Consider the following 25,045-nt stretch of genomic DNA (forward strand, 5'->3'; position numbering starts at 1 on the left):
ACCGGTGTAGCCCCTGAAAGCTGCTTAAACCGGTGCAAATCTAACCCTGCTCGGGAGGTGGTTTAAGAAATTTACTCCGGAGTAAATGCTAGTTTGCGGGGCAGCACCGATATAAAATGGGACGTCTGAACGCTACAGGGGTAGACTCGCTACGCGTGAGGAGAGTTGATTACATACGGGCATTGCATAATTTGCATCCTGGTATTTTGCGCTTCCAAAATGGCGAATATCAACAACAACAGAACTGCGTGTCTTCCAGTGTTGCCAGATTGGGCGGTTTTAAGTGCATTTTGGCGGATTTGAACATATTTTGGGCTGGAAAATGTCAGCAGTATCTGGCAACACTGGTGTCTTCATCCACGTTGTTTTCCCAGCGCTTGGTGATGCCATGACAACCGAGAAAAGGAAGTACATTTTCACGCATGCGCATATTTAATTTCCGCATTATTACTATCGTATAGCACGGTCGCAAAAACTGCCGTGTGAACGCAAGTGGGGCTGCACCGGCGCTAACACGCTTCTCTCTAGTAAGCAGGTTTGTGACGTGTGAACGCTCCACAAAATTTACACCGGTGTAAGATATATCGCAACAAAATACATCGGTGCAGCATCGATGCAAATATGTGCCGTGTGAACACCCCTATTGATACAGCAGTCACTTTTTTTTTTTTACTTCAGCCAGTTCTTAATTATGTGGTTTATGTTTAGGATTTCGCTCCCTCTTATTTCTGGTCCTCTTTTCTCTCTCACTTCCTCTTCCAGTACTCATGGAAACTTGTGCACCCCACTGATAAATTCTGCAACAAGGACTGTCCTGGCACAGCCGAGGAGTACGAGCGTGCTACACGCTATAACTACACCAGTGAAGAGAAATTTGCCTTGGTGGAAGTGATTGCCATGATCAAAGGCCTGCAGGTGCTGATGGGCCGCATGGAGAGCGTGTTTAACCAGGCCATCAGGAACACAATCTATGCTGCGCTGCAGGACTTTGCCCAGGTCACTCTGAGAGAGCCGCTCAGGCAGGCCGTGCGCAAGAAAAAGAACGTCCTGATCAGGTAGGATTAGCGTCTTCCTATTTTCATGGCTGCGTCTCTGAAAACGTCATGAAAATGGCTACGTTTTTTTTTTTTTTACAGTACACCGGCACATTGTTCTTTTTTTTTTTATACTCCAGTGCATTGGATTTGAAATGAAAGACTATGAGGTTAAACGTGTATATTTTGTGTGACTCTACATAGTCTCGACATTTCAGGGACCCATAGACCAGAAAATTGGTTACAATACGTTATGGCAATGTAATAATTTAAGAGCCATTCCACCGAATCGGTGCCATTTCCGTCCCTAGAAAATTATATGTATAAATGCACATAAAAATGTACTTTAAAATACATTTCCTTATTACGCAGAATGTCCTGCACATTGATCTGATTTCAAATTTAAGATACACTATATTGCCAAAAGTATTTGCTCACCCCTGTGATGACCTGGCGACTTGTCCAGGGTGTACCCTGCCTTTCGCCCGTAGTCAGCTGGGATAGGCTCCAGCTTGCCTGCGACCCTGTAGAACAGGATAAAGCGGCTAGAGATAATGAGATGAGATGAGATGAGATTTGCTCACCCATCCAAATTATCGGAATCAGGTGTTCCAATCCCTTCCATGGCCACAGGTGTATAAAATCAAGCGCCCAGGCATGCAGACTGTTTTTACAGTTTGGAGCTGGCCCCTTCCTCTTCCAACATGACTGTGCACCAGTGCACAAAGCAAGGTCCATAAAGACATGGATGACAGAGTCTGGTGTGGATGAACTTGACTGGCCTGCAGAGAGTCCTGACCTCAACCCGATAGAACATCTTTGGGATGAATTAGAGCGGAGACTGAGAGCCAGGCCTTCTCGTCCAACATCAGTGTGTGACCTCACAAATGCGCTTCTGGAAGAATGGTCAAAAATTCCCATAAACACACTCCTAAACCTTGTGGACAGCCTTCCCAGAAGAGCTGAAGCTGTTCTAGCTGTAAAGGGTGGACCGACGTCATATTGAATCCTATGGATTAGGAATGGGATGTCACTTAAGCTCATATGTGAGTCAAGGCAGGTGAGCAAATACTTTTGGCAATATAGTGTATATAATTGTAAGGATTAATAAAAACGACCTAAAACACTGAAAACCTGTCCCCGCACTCTAACTTGATACTTAACTATGAAATATTGTGATTAAAATCCTTCAGAAACAGTATTTCTTTTGCACTGTTGTGTGACTCCATGTCCTATCCATGGTTTAAATATATTTACCTCCGCCAAGGAGGTTATGTTTTCGGTAGCATTGGTTTGTTTGTTTTTTGGTTTGTCTGTTAGCAACATTACGGAAAAAGTTATGAACGGATTGCTCTGAATTTTTTTCCAGAGGTGTGACTGGGCACAAGTAACAATCCATTAAATTTTGGCGGTGATCTGGATCACCTTCTGGATCCCGGATTTTTTTAAAGGATTCTTGGCGGAGGTCTGCGCTCTCCGAGTGCTTTTCTAGTTTTTTCATAAGAAATCCACAATATCTTAGTTAAAATACACATTTTAGTCGTGTCCCTGGGTTTTCACTCAGTCCTGTTACCCAAACATATTACCCCATCTGACAAATTTGGAACATTCCATAAATCACATGCTCAGCAGGAAGTTACATCAGTTGTGTCTTCTGAAGGCCATGGGAAGACCAAAAGTTAGTTCTCTCATTTACTTTTTTGTATATCTGATGATTTTTTAACTTTGACTGATAAGTTCAATGTCAACATACTGTCCTGTTACATAAATAATTTCTTAGATGATATTTGTTTATTTTAAAAATACAGATTTTTGGTAAATCACTAGAATGTGCTAAGTGTGGTCATGCTATTAACGATGATGCCATGTGGCTTAATTCCATGTATTAGCTAATCCTAGGCTAAAAACTCAGTCCTGTTACTTTCAGTCCTGTTACTCATATAAAAAGAGTATGCAGCCATCTTTGACTTCCAAACCTTGTAAAAAAATAAATAACGTAGCCTGAGGTTGACCAGTATACATTTTGAATAGTTAAATAAGTGTGTTATTATAATCAGTCTTGAAAAGATATAACAAATTAAGTTTAATTTGGGAGTGGTACAACAAGCAAATGGCACCCATTCTGTGGACTGTCCCTTAAACTTACCGGCAGAGATGGACAAAATCCCCAACTTCATTACTTAAGTCAAAGTACAGATCCCACTGGTTAAATGTTACTCCGATACAAGTAAAACTTGTCCAGTCAAATTTTTACTTAAGTCAAAGTTTTTAAAAATACTTAAGTATTAAAAGTACATTTTTTGTCGGTGCATTGTTGTATTATTGCCACAACACTTACAAAACCTAACGCCTCTGAAGCCACCGACTGGATTTACTGACTAGCTTGTACAACCCCGATTCCAAAAAAGTTGGGACAAAGTACAAATTGTAAATAAAAACGGAATGCAATGATGTGGAGGTTTCAAAATTCCATATTTTATTCAGAATAGAACATAGATGACATATCAAATATTTAAACTGAGAAAATGTATCATTTAAAGAGAAAAATTAGGTGATTTTAAATTTCATGACAACAACACATCTCAAAAAAGTTGGGACAAGGCCATGTTTACCACTGTGAGACATCCCCTTTTCTCTTTACAACAGTCTGTAAACGTCTGGGGACTGAGGAGACAAGTTGCTCAAGTTTAGGGATAGGAATGTTAACCCATTCTTGTCTAATGTAGGATTCTAGTTGCTCAACTGTCTTAGGTCTTTTTTGTCGTATCTTCCGTTTTATGATGCGCCAAATGTTTTCTATGGGTGAAAGATCTGGACTGCAGGCTGGCCAGTTCAGTACCCGGACCCTTCTTCTACGCAGCCATGATGCTGTAATTGATGCAGTATGTGGTTTGGCCTTGTCATGTTGGAAAATGCAAGGTCTTCCCTGAAAGAGATGTCGTCTGGATGGGAGCACATGTTGCTCTAGAACCTGGATATACCTTTCAGCATTGATGGTGTCTTTCCAGATGTGTAAGCTGCCCATGCCACACACACTAATGCAACCCCATACCATCAGAGATGCAGGCTTCTGAACTGAGCGCTGATAACAACTTGGGTCGTCCTTCTCCTCTTTAGTCCGAATGACACGGCATCCCTGATTTCCATAAAGAACTTCAAATTTTGATTCATCTGACCACAGAACAGTTTTCCACTTTGCCACAGTCCATTTTAAATGAGCCTTGGCCCAGAGAAGACGTTTGCGCTTCTGGATCATGTTTAGATACGGCTTCTTCTTTGAACTATAGAGTTTTAGCTGGCAACAGCGGATGGCACGGTGAATTGTGTTCACAGATAATGTTCTCTGGAAATATTCCTGAGCCCATTTTGTGATTTCCAATACAGAAGCATGCCTGTATGTGATGCAGTGCCGTCTAAGGGCCCGAAGATCACGGGCACCCAGTATGGTTTTCCAGCCTTGACCCTTATGCACAGAGATTCTTCCAGATTCTCTGAATCTTTTGATGATATTATGCACTGTAGATGATGATATGTTCAAACTCTGCAATTTTACACTGTCCAACTCCTTTCTGATATTGCTCCACTATTTGTCCGCGCAGAATTAGGGGGATTGGTGATCCTCTTCCCATCTTTACTTCTGAGAGCCACTGCCACTCCAAGATGCTCTTTTTATACCCAGTCATGTTAATGACCTATTGCCAATTGACCTAATGAGTTGCAATTTGGTCCTCCAGCTGTTCCTTTTTTGTACCTTTAACTTTTCCAGCCTCTTATTGCCCCTGTCCCAACTTTTTTGAGATGTGTTGCTGTCATGAAATTTCAAATGAGCCAATATTTGGCATGAAATTTCAAAATGTCTCACTTTCAACATTTGGCATGTTGTCTATGTTCTATTGTGAATACAATATCAGTTTTTGAGATTTGTAAATTATTGCATTCCGTTTTTATTTACAATTTGTACTTTGTCCCAACTTTTTTTTCGGGGTTGTAGAACCTGTAGTGCTGAAGCTCCACCTGACATGCTAGCAAACTCTTTTCAACCTCAAAATCATACTGGGTCGCTAACGTTACTAGAAAAGAAAGATTTCTACATTCTGTTTATTTGGCAAGATTATGCGAAAACATATTTCTGAAAGGACTTCAGATAAGTCACCATTATTCATGTTAGCGTAACCCCGTTTTCAGTGTCAACGTTAGCCGTGGACAAGGCTACGGCAACTTGGTGGGCAAACCCATCGAAAGTCATTTGACTAACCAGACTGCACAGCTATTGCAACGTTATCATTAACTCGAAAAGCACAGACAACTTTTGCAAGCTTTCTCTTGGAATAAAACGTTTACATACCTCAATATGCTTCCGCAGGGTGGACGGCGAGTTTTTGTAGGCCGTGATATGGTTCGTTTTTGGCAAACAAAGCAAACATTTAAAACAAAACGAATCTTTAATCCTTTCAGAAAACTGAAACACAGGTTCATGGGTGCGCGCATTCTCCAGAAGAACCGCCTCCTTCCATTCTGCCATCAACTGAACAATCATGTTCAAATAATGCTGCGGAGAAATCACTGAACTTGATTTTATCCAGTCTACGGACGTGACGCGACCCTAGTGATTACTGACAGGCTGTCTCAGTGTCACCTGGGGGAAAAAACCCCCAATCACAATCACGTTTTAGAAAAGAAAAGAAAAAAACATCCACTTTCAAAGCTGCGTCATAGTAAGGAGGACCTTGATAGAAATGTAGTGGAGTGAAAAGTACGATATTTGTCTTTCGAATGTAGTGAAGTTAAAGTCATAAGTTTCCAACAAAAATAATCCCCAGGTAAAGTACAGATACTCAAAAAGCATACTTATGTACAGTACTTCTTTACTGTCCACCTCTGGTTACCGGTGACTTGCTTGTAGCCTGCAAATGCCAAATCATATCTAATAATCAGCATTAGACCTTTTGTTAGCTTTCTTATGCATGAACTAATGATGTGAACATAAAGGTAGCCAGGAAACACGAGTAGTCAGATGCTAATCCATCTACAATCCACTCTACAGCACTGTACACTATAAAATGCCGAGCATCAGTGCACGATGGCCACGTGCTTGCGAAATTCCTCGTTACTTTCATAAAAACTTGCATCCACACCGTTGAAACATTGCCATATTTGTCCTTGCAGTGTTCTACAGGCCATTCGAAAGACCATCTGTGACTGGGAGGGAGGCAGGGAGCCGCCCAATGACCCTTGTCTAAGGGGAGAGAAGGACCCCAAAGGAGGTTTTGATATCAAAGTGCCCCGCCGTGCCGTTGGCCCCTCAAGTACCCAGGTCAGTTCCACTGAAGATGTTCTTTTCTCATATCCACTAAACCTCAAGTCCGAGTCCAGTCTCGAATCCCCAGTGTTCAAGTCCGAGTCATTAAAGAAAATTTCAAGTCGAGACCGAGAACAAGACTCCAACCGTACCATTTGGAGTGACTCGGCATACGAGGTGAAAATTCAGATTCAATCCGAATCACTTGTAACTGGGCTCACTGAATTCAGAAGTGATTGCAGAGCAGCATACTTTTTTACGGAATTAAAATATGCTTTTCTGTTCTTGAGACATTACAAATCAAAGACTGAAAAAACGGCTTAGTTTTCCGAAACTGCTGTAATATTACACACGAGGATAACGTGGTCCAAAATTGGCCTCATGCACGAATGAGATCAAATGTTTTTTCTTAACAATTAAAAAAAAAAAAGATATTTACATGGAAATTGGCAGGCACATAGACGATTGTATACTGAATACAAAGTTTTATAAAAATTTATTAAAAACAAATTATGCAAATTAGTATTTAATAAGCATTAATTACGCTAATTAGGTTTTTTAAAAAATGTTAAATCGGTACATTCTCTTCTTCAGTTTCACCAAATGGCTTTATTTGTGCAATATAAAGCTGATCTTGACTCTCACTGATAGATCACCAAGAAGGAGAAATCAGTGTTAATGATAAAATATGCATAAATAAGCATTGAATGTCATTCACATCTACCGTTCTCTATCAAAATAAAAAAAAGTACTCAAAGAATATTTCTAATCCACTCTTTGTGCTCTGTAGGCCTTTGTATTTCTCAAAAGTAGGGTCGAATAGTGTTTATATGAAAGAATATATATATATATAAATATTATTTACCAGCTGGGAGGTCCGTATCTTGAAATACAGTGACCGAGGTCTTGAAAGTACTGAGCGAGGCCCCCTGGGCCGAGGTCAGTATTCAAGGCCGAGGTCACAGTATTTCACCATACGGACCGACCGTAAGCTGTTAAATAATTATTATTTTTTCTTTACCAAATTCTAACAGAAAACGAGAGCGCCCGAAAGGGAAAACCGAGCCAAGCCGCCATTTTGAATCCTCATTCACGGCTGTAATGCAAATGGCTTCCTCCTCGGTATGCAAGTGCACTTCCATGGCAGGAAAAAACTACATTTTGCCGCCTATGTAGTCCCCTATTTATACAAAACTGAGTCATTCAGGATTCAGCCATGTTTTTGCTCGGCGTTAGCAAGTTAGAGGTTTTTAGCTTTCTCCTGAAATGTTTTATTTTATTTCTTCTTCCTCAGGGTAGTAAAACTCGCTTTCACTGTGAACACTGTCATTATCGCTATCCATGCTGTAAAATTAATGCTATTCTCCTGAGAAATGCGAAAATAAATGTTGACAAAAATTGCTACTAGGTTTGTTGTTGTTGTTGTGAACGAGCGAGTCGCCAGAGGTCCGTATCCGGGGTCCGTAACTGGGGTCCGTATCATAGGATACGGACCTGCTAGCCAGCCAATCAGAGCGCAGGATTTGACGGAAACCAGACCGCGAAAAAAATGAAAATGATTATTTCGATTAATATTTACAGCTTTCAAGGATAACCTTGAAAAAACTGCGTGAGCCGCATCCAATAAACAATTCCAGTTAATTGAATTGAAATTGACACTCGTGTTTCTGACTTAGGGTTTTTTAAAATATTATTCTGACCACTAAGATCTCAGTATTTTTCATCAAAACAACTACAGGTGCACTACCGTTCAAAAGTTTGGGGTCACCCAGACAATGTTGTGTTTTCCATGAAAAGTCACACTTTTATTTACCACCATAAGTTGTAAAATGAATAGAAAATATAGTCAAGACATTTTTCTGGCCATTTTGAGCATTTAATCGATCCCACAAATGTGATGCTCCAGAAACTCAATCTGCTCAAAGGAAGGTCAGTTTTATAGCTTCTCTAAAGAGCTCAACTGTTTTCAGCTGTGCTAACATGATTGTACAAGGGTTTTCTAATCATCCATTAGCCTTCTGAGGCAATGAGCAAACACATTGTACCATTAGAACACTGGAGTGAGAGTTGCTGGAAATGGGCCTCTATACACCTATGGAGATATTGCACCAAAAACCAGACATTTGCAGCTAGAATAGTCATTTACCACATTAGCAATGTATAGAGTGGATTTCTGATTAGTTTAAAGTGATCTTCATTGAAAAGAACAGTGCTTTTCTTTCAAAAATAAGGACATTTCAAAGTGACCCCAAACTTTTGAACGGTAGTATATGTTCTAAAATAGTTATTTATTTATTTACATGAATCAGTTTGATTTGAAAAAATAAGTAGGTAAAGCTATGAAAACTCACTTCAAAGTCTCCCGTGAATCATAATATCAAAACTAGCTGACGGAAAATTTTGCTGAATACCTCATCAGAAACAGTGAGAGCTACAGAACATCGCTGTAAAAGTTATTTGATTGATATTCACGAGTAATCCAGTCAGAAACTGATCAGAAGAGACAGAGAGAGAGAGCCTGAGCGCTTTCCCGTAACTCAAAAAGCACCGGCAGTTTCCCGACGTCACGCAAGCAGAGTTTTTACCCTGTTGTACTGACTTCAACCTGCCGTTACTCCCAAAGTACTGAACAGTTCTTAATGAGATAAATTTCTTTGGAAAGCAGCGATTATCAGCTTTTTAATGATTCTATTCACAATAGAAAATATTCAAGAGTTACGCAATGACAGATTTGGAAACTTAAATGAGCGTCTGCATGCACAATTTTCACAGCACGACCAGTGAGCATACGGCATGCCGAATTTGACGGTGGCTGTTGATGCGTTTCTGTGAAACTCGTGCATTAACTGCATTCGGACTCGTAACTGTCCGGAGCGCGCCCGAGAGTCTATCTGATGCACGTGCCAAGGCGCACAGGTGTGACACTCTTGCACTAAATTCGTACAAAAATTAACATAGATAGAAATATCTGATGCCAAATTATTATGGCATGTTACAAAAAAAAGAAAGAAAGAAAAAATCCGAGTCCTCATCTCCAATTTACGAGTTCGAATGCAGTTAATGTACGAGTCCAAGTCCGATTCGTCAGTGTTCAAGTCCAAGTTGAGTCACAAGTCCTTAAAATTAGGGCACGAGTCGGACTCAAGTACTACAAGCCTGCTGCTTACAGTTCTCTAGAAGATTTCTGGAACGATTGAAAAAAGATTTTGTCCCTTCGCAGCTGTACATGGTGCGAACCATGCTCGAGTCTCTGATCGCAGACAAGAGTGGCTCAAAGAAGACGCTGCGCAGCAGCCTGGATGGCCCGATAGTTCAGGCCATAGAGGACTTTCATAAGCACTCCTTCTTCTACACCCACCTCCTCAACTTCAGCGGTGAGAAATCTCTTTCGTACCAAAACAAAAAACCCACAGCATTCTAACCAGTATTTCAAGCTCCCATATTCACCCTGGCATACCGACGCGCCTTTTGGCGGATGCCGCCTTTTTCACGGCTGTCTGGGGGACTTGTGTGAATCGCGCAGATCCGAGGAGTTTTTTTTTGGGGGGGGGGGGTTGGAGTGTCTGATTATAATTTCATCAAAGTAAATTCTGTATTAAAATTACTAAACAAGCAAATGCCGTTACAGTCCATGAAACATAGGAAGTATAAGTATGAGAAGAAAACAGTAAATCAGAAAGCTGCGCACGTAAAGCCAATTGGCTGCGCGCCATTATCTGCTGCTGGCTGCACTTCACTGCACGCGCAAGGATTTCCATCAGTCCAACGTAAGTTACGTAATTGGCTTTACGTGCGCAGCTTTCTGATTTACTGTTTTCTTCTCATACTTATACTTCCTATGTTTCATGGACTGTAACGGCATTTGCTTATTTAGTAATTTTAATACAGAATTTACTTTGATGAAATTACAATCAGACACTCCAACACCCCCCCCCCCCCCCCAAAAAAAAAAAAAAAAAAAACTCATCGGATGTGCACGATTCACACAAGTCCCCCAGACAGCCGTGAAAAAGGCGGCATCCGCCAAAAGGCGTGCTGTTTGCATCCATGGGTTTTATGCAGAGCCTCTTTAATGCTGTATTGCTGTAAAGGTTTCTGGAAGAAGTCATGAAATTGTCATAATCGATCCTCAGAGGCCCTTCAGCAGTGCTGTGACCTGTCGCAGCTTTGGTTCCGAGAGTTCTTCCTGGAGCTCACCATGGGTCGGCGCATCCAGTTCCCCATTGAGATGTCCATGCCCTGGATCCTCACTGACCATATTCTGGAGACCAAAGAACCCTCCATGATGGAGTAAGGGCTGCGAACATTTAGACACTCACACATTTCAACATTTTTGCATTCTGTCTTATGCCAGTAAAGGAATTCCTTGACATTTTGCTCAGTGTGATCCTGTCATGGGACACAGACGAGCCTGGGAGAGAGAGAGAGAGAGAGAGAGGCTCATACTAACATTACAAGAGCTCTGTTTTTTTTATTTATTTATTTAGTATGTGACATCTAGAAACATAAATGTCAAATATGACACTTAGAGGAAAAAATATTGATTTTTGTGGCTTTCATAAAACGTCTGATTTGAAATGTAAAAAAGTTTCATTTCAGAAGTTCAACAAATGTACAGTTTATGTGTATAAATGTAGTAACATATAAATAAGGTAGCGCCTGTATTTGTTCAAATCTTCAGCGTTGCTAATTAGATAACCAGCTTGCTAGCTTTTCACACAGTGGTCATTCTAGCTTGTACAGTGCCTTGCAAAAGTATTCATCCCCCTTGGTGTTTGTCCTGTTTCGTCGCATTTCAAGCTGGAATTAAAATGGATTTTTGGAGGGTTAGCACAGTTTGATTTACACAACACGCCTACCACTTTAAAGGTGGAAATTGTTGTTTTATTGTGACACAAACAATAATTAAGATGAAAAAACAGAAATCTGGAGTGTGCATAAGTATTCACCCCCTTCCGTATGAAACCCCGAAATAAGAGCTGCTCCAACCAATTCACTTCATAAGTCACATAATTAGTTGATTAAGATCCACCTGTGTGCAATCAAAGTGTCACATGATCTGTCACATGATGTCTGTATAAATCAACCTGTTCTGGAAGGACCCTGACTCTGCAACACTACTAAGCAAGCAGCATGAAAACCAAGGAGCCTCCAAACAGGTCAGAGACAAAGTTGTGGAGAAGTATAGATCAGGGTTGGGTTATAAAAAATATCCCAAACTTTGAATATCCCACAGAGCACCATTAAATCCATTATAGCAAAATGGAAAGAATATGGCACCACTAACAACTTGACAAGAGAAGGCCGCCCACCAAAACTCACAGACCGGGCAAGGAGGGCATTAATCAGAGATGCAACAAAGACACCAAAGATAACACTGAAGGAGCTGCAAAGATCCACAGCGGAGATGGGAGTATCTGTCCATAGGACCACTTTAAGCCGTACACTCCACAGAGTGGGGCTTTATGGAAGAGTGGCCAGAAAAACGCCATTGCTGAAGAAAACCTGTCTGGAGTTTGCTCAACAGCATGTGGCAGACTCCCCAAACACATGGAAGAAGATTCTCTTGTCAAAAGAGACTGGGAAATGCCATGTGTGGTGCAAAGCCAACACCCTGAGAACACCATTCCTACAGTGAAGCATGGTGGTGGCAGCATCATGCTGTGGGGATATTTTTCATCTGCAGGGACAGGAAAGCTGGTCAGGATTGAAGGAAAGATGGATGACACTAAATACAGGGCAATTCTGGAGGAAAACCTGTTTGATTCGGCCAGAGGTTTGAGACTGGGACGAAGGTTCATGGTCCAGCAGGACAATGACCCTAAACATTCTGCTATAGCTACACTGGAGTGGTTTAAAGGGAAACATTTAAATGTCTTGGAATGGCCTAATCAAAGCCCATAGGCTCATAGGTGTTCTGGATCAATCTGATGATCTTCCCTGGAACTCCATGATGCTTGAGGAGGCTCCACAGTGTGTTGCGGTCCAGTCTGTCAAAGGCTTTCTCAAAATCCATAAAAGTGACATGTAGTGAGGAGTTCCACTCTATGGATTGTTCGATTATGATCCTGAGTGTGGCGATCTGGTCCGTACATGATCTTTCTCCTCAAAACCCTGCTTGTTTATCCCAAAGCCTCTTGTCCACCTTGGTCTTCATCCTCTCCAGGAGTATCCTGTTTAGGACCTTTCCTGGTATCGAAAGCAGGGTGATTCCTCTCCAATTCTTGCACTCCTTGAAGTTGCCTTTCTTGGGGATCTGCTTGGGGACGCAGATTTCGTGTCACCTACTAATAATAAATCTGATTCATCAAGCGTTCATCACCACCAGAACGACCACATGGGAATTACTGGAGCAAAAAAGAAACCCATTGATTTAATAAATGGCATTTGATCTGACATTTGGACAGTTTATCAATTCCCCTGTTATATCACACACACACAGTGCACCAGATGCAGGACTGTGAGCAACATTTACATGCTTGCGACATCTCATCTTATCACATCTGATGCACTTTAACAGGAAGAAAAATGTGAGTGTGCAATCATCATCATCATTAATTATTAACTGAAATGTGTTAAATGCTCTCAGATTACAATATTGCAAGACTCAATTTGTTTTTATTTTTGTTCAGGAAAACATGATGAAAGGTGATCACCACGTTCTGCACGTCTCTCTCTCTCTCTCTCTCTATCTATCTATCTATCTATCTATCTATCTATCTATCTATCTATCTATCTATCTCCCCATCTTGCGTGCGCTACAGAGGAAGACTGTCGTGAACTGGCAGTTTTTCGTCTTGGGGGCTTGAAAAGAGAACCATTACTCCGGAATATCCTTGATAACCATCTGCCCCTTCATCCAATATATAAGAATCCCAATCACTATCAGAATTCTCTCCAAAACATGATTCCATATCGAGACTGGTCTAACCACTGCTGCGCACAGGAACAAAATCGATACTTGGATTGTTACACATGTGACATCATGCACCCCTTCGGGATCTTCTGGTTCAGTCTCGGCAGATTCTGTGAAAATCGGCTGATCTTATTGATTTTCCATCAATTTATGGCCTTTTGGATCAGCTACGGTTCGAAAACACCATGGTCAATCAACATAATGATTGCTTTCTACAAGGAAAGAAGTGGGGTTTACGGACATGAAATACACTTGAAGTGTAATTTTTATTCAGAGATTTAGAGAAACATACATCACAAATAAATAATCATAACATTTAAAGCCATGTCAAAAATATACAGTAGTGTGCAAAAGTCTTAGGCACCCCTTTTTTATCCCCCGCTGGCTGAAAGGCCCGAAGGGGGATTATGTCATGGTGATGTCCGTCCTGGGATGGGTACTCGCCTTCTGAAATCAACTCCTCTCACAATTTGTGGAGGAATTTCACCAAACTTGGCAAAAGGCTTTGGTATATGACAGTTATACGCAGATTGAAATTTCGTTTAATTTGGTCAAATTTTACCGGAGTTATGCCCTTGATTATTAACAAACTTGTACTTTGGCAATTTCATCAAGGTGTGCTTGCTTTCTGAAATCAACTTCCCTCACAATTTTTATCCCCCGCTGGCTGAAAGGCCCGAAGGGGGATTATGTCGTGGCGATGTCCGTCCATCCATCCCGGGAACGGTGCTCACCTTCTGACATCAACTCCTCTCACAATTTTTGGAAGAATTTCACAAAACTTGGTAAAAGGCCTTGTGATATGTCGGTAGTCCACATATTGTTATTTTGTTCAATTTGGTCGCATTTTACCAGAGTTACAGCCCTTGATTAACAACCTTGTACTTTGATAATTTCATGAAGGTGTGCTCGCCTTCTGAAATCAACTCCTCTCATAATTTGTGGACGAATTTCTCGAAGCTTGGCAAAAGGCCTTGTTATATGACTGTAATACACGTATTGTGATTTAATTTCGTTTGTGAAAATTTTCCCAGAGTTTTGACCCTTGATTAAATAACTTGTACTTTGACAATTTCATGAGGGTGTACGTTCTTCTGAAATCAACTCCTCTAGCAATTTTTGGAGGCATTTCACCAAACTTGGCATAAGGCTTTGTTATATGACAGTTATACGCAGATTGAAATTTCGTTTAATTTGGGCAAATTTTACCAGAGTTAGGCCCTTGATTATGAACAAACTTGTACTTTGGCAATTTCATTAAGGTGTGCTTGCTTTCTGAAATCAACTTCCCTCACAATTTTTATCCCCCGCTGGCTGAAAGGCCCGAAGGGGGATTGTGTCGTGGCGATGTCCATCCGTCCTGGGAAGGGTGTTCACCTTCTGAAATCAACTCCTCTCACAATTTTGGGAGGAATTTTACGAAACTTGGCAGGATTCTTTGTTATATTTCGTTAATACGTATGTTGCAATTTCGTTCAATTCAGTCGCATTTTACCAGAGTTATGGCCTCGTTTCATACAAACTTTGTTATCCTTCGTTTGCAACCATGTGACCAAAACTGCTTTCATCATTGAACAGTGGTAAGAGTACAGACTGGAATGTAAAGAGGAGTTACATTTTGAAGCTTATAGTTATTTCTCTAATCTATTTTTGATCTAATCTATTATTGAGGCAGTGGATTGGCATGAATCATTTTCGATTGACGGTTTGGGAAGGTTCTTCAATAATTTTGTGTTTGTTTCTGTGCTCTGTAAGCCTAGTGTTTTGAGCTCCTGCTTTAGTAGCTACCATCTTTGTACCCCCGCTCTGAAGGAAGGGGGGGGGGGGGTATACTGGTTTACATCTGTCTGTTTGTCAATATCTCTGTATTTCCGTCCATCTGAAACACCCTTTTTCTCAGCAACCACAAATCATAGCCACTTGGTATCAAACTTCAACTTGGGGTTCTATACCGTGTGTACCGTTTTCGGGTCTGTCGCACATCGACTTCCTGTATTTATGAAGCGTATAGGGTGGATTTACAAAATTTTCATCACATTTTTCTCAGCAACTATAAACTACAGTGCTCTTTATTTACTTACTTGTTTCGGGATTAATTATTTGTTGAAGTCAACATAATAAGTGTCCTATTCCTTCGATTGCTTGCATTCTGATATAAGCGAGAGTGGGGGGATACGCAAGTGAACAGTAGCTCACAGTTGATCTTGTTGATTTTGTCATGGCCCATATTTTGTGTTGGAGCCCAGTCTGCATCCGTAAAATTGTAGAGATAAGCTGATTTCCCTGATGGAAAGAAAAAGCGAAATAAAAGCAGCGTCATCAAAAATGATATACAGCTCTTTTTAAAATGAAATAATCGTAGAAGCCTCTGATTGTCGTCTCACACACTCGATGATCACGGCTTTGTCACGTTTGACAGCGGCGAGTTTCTGCACAACCAGGCTATTCAACAATCCAATATTTCTTATAGATTGCGATCTTTCTTTCCTTAATAACTAACTAGTTTGTAGCACTTACCACTGATAAAATGTTCACTGCAGACTCGTGTGGTTTTTACTTTCTCATCACTTAGATCAGCCCGGTTTATGTTGGACAGCCATTGACGTCTACGCTCCATGGACAACTCTCTTTTTTTTTTTTCTCCTTGATTATTTATAATTGCTGGAATTCTAAAGAACTTCTAAGTCCCCTTGTCTCAAATAGAGTTATGCCGCATCCAATTACAGCACAAAGAGTCGGCATAACGAAGAAACAAAAGGAACTCTTGAGCATAACATCCTCTCGAGCATGTCTTCTATAGTAAATGTGCGCCGCGTGAGTTTGTGTATATCCTCCAACATGGCCCACTTCCGGTTCAAAGCCTCATGCATAATTAGCTATGACATCACATGCAAATGAAGAATAGATTTCTAGTTTATGACTTCTACATTATCGAGTTGGTACAAAAACATTTCAGAGTCCAAACGTTCGTTTTCCAGCACAAAATTAAATATTACAGAAAAAAAATGTTTGTATCTGAACAGCATATTGCATAAAAGGCCACTTTTCAGATTAAAAAAGAAAACATAATGAAGGCTACTGGGTTTTGGTGCAAAATTAAGAAGCGAGTGCGACAGTCAAAGTGTCCAGAAGAACTGTGGCTGGTTCTGTAAGATGCTCAGTAAAATCTACAGCTCATTTCCTTATCAAACTGCACTAATTGTACCGGAGACGAGCAACGGCTACAGTTATCGACACCTTAACGATCTTTGGGCCGTTGCAAAAGTCAAAAAGACTTTCAATACGTCAATTGCTCACGAATGAGTTGATTCCCGATTAAATATACGTCATTGTTTGTTTGTGTCACAATAAAAAAAAAAGTGCACCTTTAAAGTTGTAGGAATGTTGTGTAAATCAAATGGTGCTAACCATCCAAAAATCCACTTTAATTCCAGCTTGGAACGCGACAAAACCGGACAAACACCAAGGGGGATGAATACTTTTCCAAGACACTGTATTACTGCATATTAAACTTATAACATATTGCTCATTTTGACTCATAATGTCTGTTTTACTCAGATATGTGGAATTAAATGCACATGTTTTCAACCAAAATATATTATTCTGGTCACATGGTTGCACTCTGGACAGAACGAAAAGCTTCAGCACATCCACAGCCTCAATCAGTTCGAAGGATTGTTCACCCACAGAGGGCCAGTGCTGTCTTTAGCCCCGTGCAGCTCTACACTGAAAATGAATTACTTCCGTTTACTTATCCGTCTATTAATAATAATAATAATAATAATAATAATGTATTCTTAAGGGGCAGCACGGTGGTGTAGTGGTTAGCGCTGTCGCCTCACAGTAAGAAGGTCCTGGGTTTGAACCCAGCGGCTGGCGAGGGCCTTTCTGTGTGGAGTTTGCATGTTCTCTCCATGTCTGTATGGGTTTCCTCCGGGTGCTCCGGTTTGCCCCACAGTCCAAAGACATGCAGGTTAGGTTAACTGGTGACTCTAAATTGACCGTAGGTGTGAATGTGAGTGTGAATGGTTGTCTGTGTCTATGTGTCAGCCCTGCGATGACCTGGCAACTTGTCCAGGGTGTACCCCACCTCTCACCCTTAGTCAGCTGGGATAGGCTCCAGCTTGCCTGCGGCCCTGTAGAACGGGATAAGCGGCTAGAGATAATGGATGGATGGAATTTATTCTTAAAGCGCATTACAGTATATAAAATCTCAGTGCTCTTGCTCTTTTGTCGGAAGAAGTGCAAAGGAGCCATTAAGGATGCTTAATTTTAATATACACTACCGTTCAAAAGTTTGGGGTCACCCAGACAATTTTGTGTTTTCCATGAAAAGTCACACTTTTATTTACCACCATAAGTTGTAAAATGAATAGAAAATATAGTCAAGACATTTTTCTGGCCATTTTGAGCATTTAATCGATCCCACAAATGTGATGCTCCAGAAACTCAATCTGCTCAAAGGAAGGTCAGTTTTATAGCTTCTCTAAAGAGTTCAACTGTTTTCAGCTGTGCTAACATGATTGTACAAGGGTTTTCTAATCATCCATTAGCCTTCTGAGGCAATGAACAAACACATTGTACCATTAGAACACTGGAGTGAGAGTTGCTGGAAATGGGCCTCTATACACCTATGGAGATATTGCACCAAAAACCAGACATTTAGTAGAATTTAGCTAGAATAGTCATTTACCACATTAGCAATGTATAGAGTGGATTTCTGATTAGTTTAAAGTGATCTTCATTGAAAAGAACAGTGCTTTTCTTTCAAAAATAAGGACATTTCAAAGTGACCCCAAACTTTTGAACGGTAGTGTATTTTTAATGCATATTTTACTGTTGTTGTTGTTGTTTTTTTTGTTTTGTTTTCAGATATGTGTTGTATCCTTTGGATCTTTATAATGACAGTGGATATTACGCTCTAACCAAGTTCAAGAAGCAGTTCCTCTACGATGAGATAGAGGCTGAGGTAGAGTCATATCTTTCTTAGCATGCTGTTGTAATTTACACATTTCAACCTATTTTTTTCCGAGATTATCATAAATCAAGCAATGATCATTTTGCTTCTCTGTCTAGGTGAACCTGTGTTTTGATCAGTTTGTATACAAATTAGCTGATCAAATATTTGCTTACTATAAAGCAATGGCGGGGAGGTGAGCAATCATGATATCTCGTTTACCTTCCATTTAACCCTCTGGGGTCGAGAGCTTCCCCGGCGAAGCTCGACAGGTTTAGAATGAGTAGGTCATGTATTTAGGTAAATATCTTTGAGTTTTTCATCATACAAGCATGATAAACATACTGACAGAAACTTTATACTTTACACTTCCCTGTGTGCCCATTGCCAAATAGTTTTTAAATTACCTAAATTACGTGAAACATAAAACTTGTCACCTTACTCAGTCACACTGGAGTCGGAGCGCTGAGCACACGCTTACGCATTCATAAAAGACTGTTCCCATGGTAACGGCATGATAATCACTTTCACTCTTTTGGTTTCGATTGGTTTCTGTTTTGTGGTGGGAACGCCCACCGTAAACAGGATAAAAACTGTCGGACACAGTTTAGGCTATTTGGAGGTAAAACTTGTTGCAAGACGGCATGCGGATTTTATGTGCTTCGGATGATTCAGGACAGCGATTCAGTTCAATCTTGAGAACTGCGACACTGATGATGAGCGGTGCCTTTTTTTCTTTACTTCGACTTGATCCAGCCGAAGATCAGCTCGAGTAAGTAAATATTTTTGATGAGCAGATCGGTTGATATGCGTGTGCTGTAGTGCATACACAGCAAAAATGACTGAGCAATTTTTCCAGAGTTAAAAATATTTTCCTCAAAAATAGTTAATTTTGAGTTTAGAGAGTAAAATTTGAAGTTGGAGTGGGAGCAAAATTACAGAGTAATTGTGTAACAGAGTTGGTTGTGGCTCTGAACTGAGTAAAATAGTACAAGAGTTAATTTTAAGACACGCTGAATAGAGTCAAATAACAAAATAAAGTCAAATACCAGATAAATTAAGCTGTTGTAAAAAGCAGGTTTAGAACTGTGTTGGAATGTGTGAAAAAGCATGACCTTACCCATCGTGACGAACTGTTTTGGTCACTTGACCTGATGGGATTAAGAGTTGGCAGTGGGAGGGGTTTTCACTCTTCTCATTGAATGGAATGGAATTTTTTACTCTTCTCATTGAATACCCCTCCCACTGCCAGCCCTTTATCCCAAAACAATAGGACATACATTTTTTAATGGCCAGTTAATTGTCCAAATCAGTGGAGCAGATTTAAGTTTTTGTGCTTGATACATTCCTAAGACTGAACAGAATCACCTCAAGTGACCAAAACGGTTCGTCACAATGGGTAAGGTCATGTTTTTCACACATTCCAACACAGTTCTAAAACTGCTTTTGACAACATCTTCATCTATCTGTTATTTTTTAAGTACAATCATGATATACATACTACATAGATATTATTGTAGCTGAATACAAAAAAAATCATATGACTTTGAAAATACAGCTTAGATTTGTTGAAATTGACAACAAAATCATTAGAGTGCCAGAAAATACCCTCAGACCCCAGAGGGTTAACACTCAGTTTGATGTTGAATGTTTAAGTCAAGCATTAAACTGGGATATTTTGAATATGGATATGTTTGTCTCAGTGTTCTCTTGGACAAGCGCTTCAGGGCAGAATGTAAGAACTACGGCGTGATTATCCCTTATCCCCCCTCGAACCGCTATGAGACGCTGCTGAAACAAAGGCATGTGCAGGTACAGCCTTTATTCACGTCCATCCATGTGTTGAACATCACAGTCTTTTATACATTCAGCTTAATAGTTGTTGTCAAAATTTCGAGTTAGATATATTTCTTGTTCTGTTGGCATTGAAGTAAAGTTTTACCGAAAGTGACAAACAGGATGTTCTTTCCTGTGCGTGCGTTTTCCCAGCTCCTGGGTCGCTCCATTGACCTGAACAGACTGATCACCCAGAGGATCTCAGCAGCCATGTACAAATCCCTGGACCATGCCATCAGCCGCTTTGAGAGTGAAGACCTCACATCTATAGTGGTAAGAAGCAGCGCGCTAAAGAATGAGTGTGTTCCACATGGTGTTTTGTCAAAGCAACAATCTGATTCTCACGCGTGCTGTGCGTATATGCATTTTCCAGGAACTCGAGTGGCTGCTGGAAATAAATCGACTGACTCATCGGCTGTTGTCCAAACACATGACCCTGGACAGTTTTGACGCCATGTTCCGGGAAGCCAACCACAACGTGTCTGCTCCATACGGCCGCATCACACTGCACGTCTTCTGGGAGCTCAACTTTGACTTCTTGCCAAACTACTGCTACAATGGCTCCACCAACAGGTCTGTGCACATTCACTGTAGATCAGTAATTATATGTGAATATATGTTAGTTGTAATTCCCTGCTCATTGTGTTTTGCGCTGTGGGGCAGATTTGTGCGCACAGCAATTCCCTTTACCCAAGAGCCTCAGCGCGATAAACCTGCCAATGTTCAGCCGTACTACCTTTATGGCTCTAAGGTATGTTTTAGCACTGTCACACGTGCATGAACGTAAGTTATATAAAGTACTAAACATGATAACTTTATTTTCTGCCTGATTCGAGCAGTACGGGAATGTCAGTTTACTCACTGATCGACAGCAGAATCTTCCTGGCAACATAAACAACTCAAAGGTTCATAACTATTATTATTATTCTATCCACATTCACTGGATACGAGCAATCGCGCACTCTGATTGCTACTCTACTACAAGGATATCAGCTCATATACCGTGAGTAGAGAAAAACAAAATGGCAGAGCGTGCCGCTGAACCAACCGAGGACGAAATAAAAACTCTACTCGAAAACAAAACCACAAAAAATACAAAAAGAAAGCAACAAAACATGGAATAAAAATATGTGATGGTAAGAATGTGTCTTTTTTTCTTATTATTTTTAAAGAATTATTGTTATTATCACATTTTTCACAAATTACTACTGTCATTTCGCTGGCTTGTTTACATTCTAAGCGTAAATGATTTAGTTGGATGTTTTGTCTAAAGTTTTTATTTATCGAATTTGCAAAATATAAAAATACTGTTTCTCAAAATCCAGTGAATGTGGATAGACTAAAACAGTTATTCCACTCAATCTCGTCGTACATGGCTTATAGCCAACTCGGCGTTACACGTCTCATCGGCTGTCGGCTCATGTACTGTACGACTTGATTTCGTGGAATAACTGTTAAATAAGGTGAGATTTATATATTTGGACCCAAAGACAAGGGAAAATAGGGCTCAGGTTTAAAAAAAAATCCCAGAATTTTCCTTTAATGCTGCATTTACAAATATCAGGAAGATTACATTATAAAAATTCATCAGAGTTGTGAGACAGAGCAGTGACTGTATTGCGACATCAAAGTTAGATTTGCAGTTTGAATGACTAATCTTCAAAAGAGCCAATGCAGTCCATGTAAAAATAATCACGTTAATGATCTAATGACTTTAATGAAGTATAATAATAATATCCTGGCGATGTGAAGCAGGGACCTGGTTCTCGATTTAATTGCAAATATTTAAGGAATATAGTTGTGTGAAGTTAACTACTATGTTGAACTATCGTCATAATTATCCGTCTATTCTTTGCTCACACATTCCATTGTTGGAGAGGTCATTTGTAATAATTTGTAATAATAAATCATTTGGAAAAGGTTTACAGTGTTTTCCAAAAGTATTCATCCCCCTTAGTGTTTGTCCTGTTTTGTCGCATTACAAGCTGGAATTAAAATGGATTTTTGGAGGGTTAGCACCATTTCATTTACACAACATGCCTACCGCTTTAAAGGTGCACATTATTGTTTTATTGTGACACAAACAATAATTAAGATGAAAAAACAGAAATCTGGAGTGTGCATAAGTATTCACCCCCTTTCGTATGAAACCCCTAAATAAGAGCTGGTCCAACCAATTCACTTCATCTCATCTCATCTCATCTCATCTCATCTCATCTCATCTCATTATCTCTAGCCGCTTTATCCTTCTACAGGGTCGCAGGCAAGCTGGAGCCTATCCCAGCTGACTATGAGTGAAAGGCGGGGTACACCCTGGACAAGTCGCCAGGTCATCACAGGGCTGACACATAGACACAGACAACCATTCACACTCACATTCACACCTACGGTCAATTTAGAGTCACCAGTTAACCTAACCTGCATGTCTTTGGACTGTGGGAGAAACCGGAGCACCCGGAGGAAACCCACGCGGACACGGGGAGAACATGAAAACTCCACACAGAAAGGCCCTCGCCGGCTCCGGGGCTCAAACCCAGGACCTTCTTGCTGTGAGGCGACAGCGCTAACCACTACACCACCGTGCCGCCCCCAATTCACTTCATAAGTCACATAATTAGTTGATTAAGATCCACGTGTGTGCAATCAAAGTGTCACATGATCTGTCACATGATGTCTGTATAAATCAACCTGTTCTGGAAGGACCCTGACTCTGCAACACTACTAAGCAAGCAACATGAAAACCAAGGAGCCTCCAAACAGGTCAGAGACAAAGTTGTGGAGAAGTATAGATCAGGGTTGGGTTATAAAAAATATCCCAAACTTTGAATATCCCACAGAGCACCATTAAATCCATTATAGCAACATGGAAAGAATATGTCCCCACTACAAACCCGACAAGAGAAGGCCATCCACCAAAACTCGCTGACCAGGCAAGGAGGGCATTAATCAGAGATGCAACAAAGACACCAAAGATAACACTGAAGGAGCTGCAAAGATCCACAGCGGAGATGGGAGTATCTGTCCATAGGACCACTTTAAGCCGTACACTCCACAGAGTGGGGCTTTATGGAAGAGTGGCCAGAAAAAGCCACTGCTTAGAAAACACATTTGGAGTTTGCCCAGCAGCATGTGGCAGACTCCCCAAACACATGGAAGAAGATTCTCTGGTCAAATGAGACAAAAACTGATCTTTTTGGCCATCATGGGAAATGCCATGTGTGGTGCAAACCCAACACCCTGAGAACACCATTCCTACAGTGAAGCATGGTGGTGGCAGCATCATGCTGTGGGGATATTTTTCATCTGCAGGGACAGGAAAGCTGGTCAGGACTGAAGGAAAGATGGATGGCATTAAATACAGGGCAATTCTGGAGGAAAACCTGTTTGAGTCAGCCAGAGGTTTGAGACTGGGACGACTCAAACAGGTCCGTACATGATCTTTCTCCTCGAAACCCTGCTTGTTCATTCCAAAGCCTCTTGTCCACCTTGGTCTTCATCCTCTCCAGGAGCATCCTGTTTAGCAGGACAATGACCCTAAACATACTGCTAAAGTTACACTGGAGTGGTTTAAAGGGAAACATTTAAATGTCTTGGAATGGCCTAATCAAAGCCCAGACCTCAATCCAATTGAGAATCTGTGGCATAACTTGAAGATTGCTGTACACCAACACAACCCATCTAACTTGAATGAGTTGGAGCAGTTTTGCCTTGAGGAATGGGCAAAAATCCCAGTGGCCAGATGTGCTAAGCTAATAGAGACACACCCCAAGAGCTGTAATTGCAGCAAAAGGTGGTTTTACAAAGTATTGACTTTTTTGGGGGGGTGGGTGAATACCTATGCACACTCCAGATTTCTGTTTTTTCATCTTAATTATTATTTGTGTCACAATAAAACAACAATTTGCACCTTTAAAGTGGTAGACATGTTGTATAAATCAAATGGTGCTAACCACCCAAATATCCATTTTAATTCCAGCTTGTAATGCAACAGAACAGGACAAACACCAAGGGGGATGAATACTTTTGCAAGATACTGTACCATATATTGCAAAAATCTATATACCTATGTGCAAATGTCTTAGGCAACCTTTTTTTTTTGTAGAAATTTTATTTAGTTACTGATGTTTGTTTTGTGCATTACTGAGTCAGTGCAGAAACCTTTTATGTTTTCGCACCTTTTCCAATAAAAAAAAAATTTAACGTCACACAACAATGTTTGTATGTCAGTAAAGAAAGCTACATATTGCGTAACAGACCTCTTTTCATAATGAAAGCTGAGTCAAACTTACCAGCCAATTTCTTTATAAAACGCCACAAATTAATCCTGAGACTACTGACGTATTGTCTTTAAAAAACAAAACAAAAGGTCATCATACCAACCAGAGACTTAATTTAGTTTATTATTGTTTACCGTTACTGTTTTTGTGGTATTTTAACGTAGAAACATTTGAAGGCATCGTTGCTTTATAGCATTTCTTTGCATTGTGCTGAAGACCTTTGCACAGTACTGTATATGCTGTTCTTTTTGCAGTGGAATTTATTTTGCTTTTTCATGTAAAATAAAGCTCTTACCATGCGATGTGTGACGAGACTGTGCCTGAAATGATGTTATTCTCTGATTCACAGCCTCTGAACATCGCATACTCCCACATCTACAGCTCCTACAGGAACTTTGTGGGTCCCCCGCATTTCAAAACCATCTGCCGTCTCCTTGGTTACCAGGGCATCGCTGTAGTGATGGAGGAGCTGCTGAAAATTGTCAAGAGCTTGGTAGTGATAATTTAACAGTCTCTGTCAGCAGGATATCATTTTCGCTTCTACTTAACCCTTTGATGCAAAACATATGCACACCCCTTCTAATGCACAACATGGGTCAAAAATGACCCGCATTCATTTTCCAGGTTATTTCATGCTGACTGAGTTTTTCTTTGCTCTATCTTTTGAAATCAATTTATTTTATGATTGAATATTCCAAGTATTCTTTAAATATCTTGTTTTTAATT

General features: G+C 40.5%; 1 protein-coding gene across 1 annotated transcript in view; it reads left to right on the forward strand.

The window, feature by feature from the left end:
* cyfip2 (cytoplasmic FMR1 interacting protein 2) overlaps positions 1–25,045 on the forward strand; it is a 162,508-nt gene that overhangs the window by 86,866 nt on the left and 50,597 nt on the right. The window contains exons 12-22 of the mRNA XM_060927697.1: positions 763–1,055; positions 6,201–6,348; positions 9,554–9,707; positions 10,467–10,623; positions 18,122–18,218; positions 18,326–18,402; positions 19,910–20,018; positions 20,196–20,315; positions 20,416–20,615; positions 20,706–20,793; positions 24,669–24,812. Of these exons, the coding sequence (XP_060783680.1) occupies positions 763–1,055; positions 6,201–6,348; positions 9,554–9,707; positions 10,467–10,623; positions 18,122–18,218; positions 18,326–18,402; positions 19,910–20,018; positions 20,196–20,315; positions 20,416–20,615; positions 20,706–20,793; positions 24,669–24,812 (1,587 nt within the window). The remainder of the gene's footprint in view (positions 1–762; positions 1,056–6,200; positions 6,349–9,553; positions 9,708–10,466; positions 10,624–18,121; positions 18,219–18,325; positions 18,403–19,909; positions 20,019–20,195; positions 20,316–20,415; positions 20,616–20,705; positions 20,794–24,668; positions 24,813–25,045) is intronic.

This window comes from Neoarius graeffei, chromosome 8, assembly GCF_027579695.1.
Source record: "Neoarius graeffei isolate fNeoGra1 chromosome 8, fNeoGra1.pri, whole genome shotgun sequence".
NCBI lineage: Eukaryota > Metazoa > Chordata > Actinopteri > Siluriformes > Ariidae > Neoarius > Neoarius graeffei.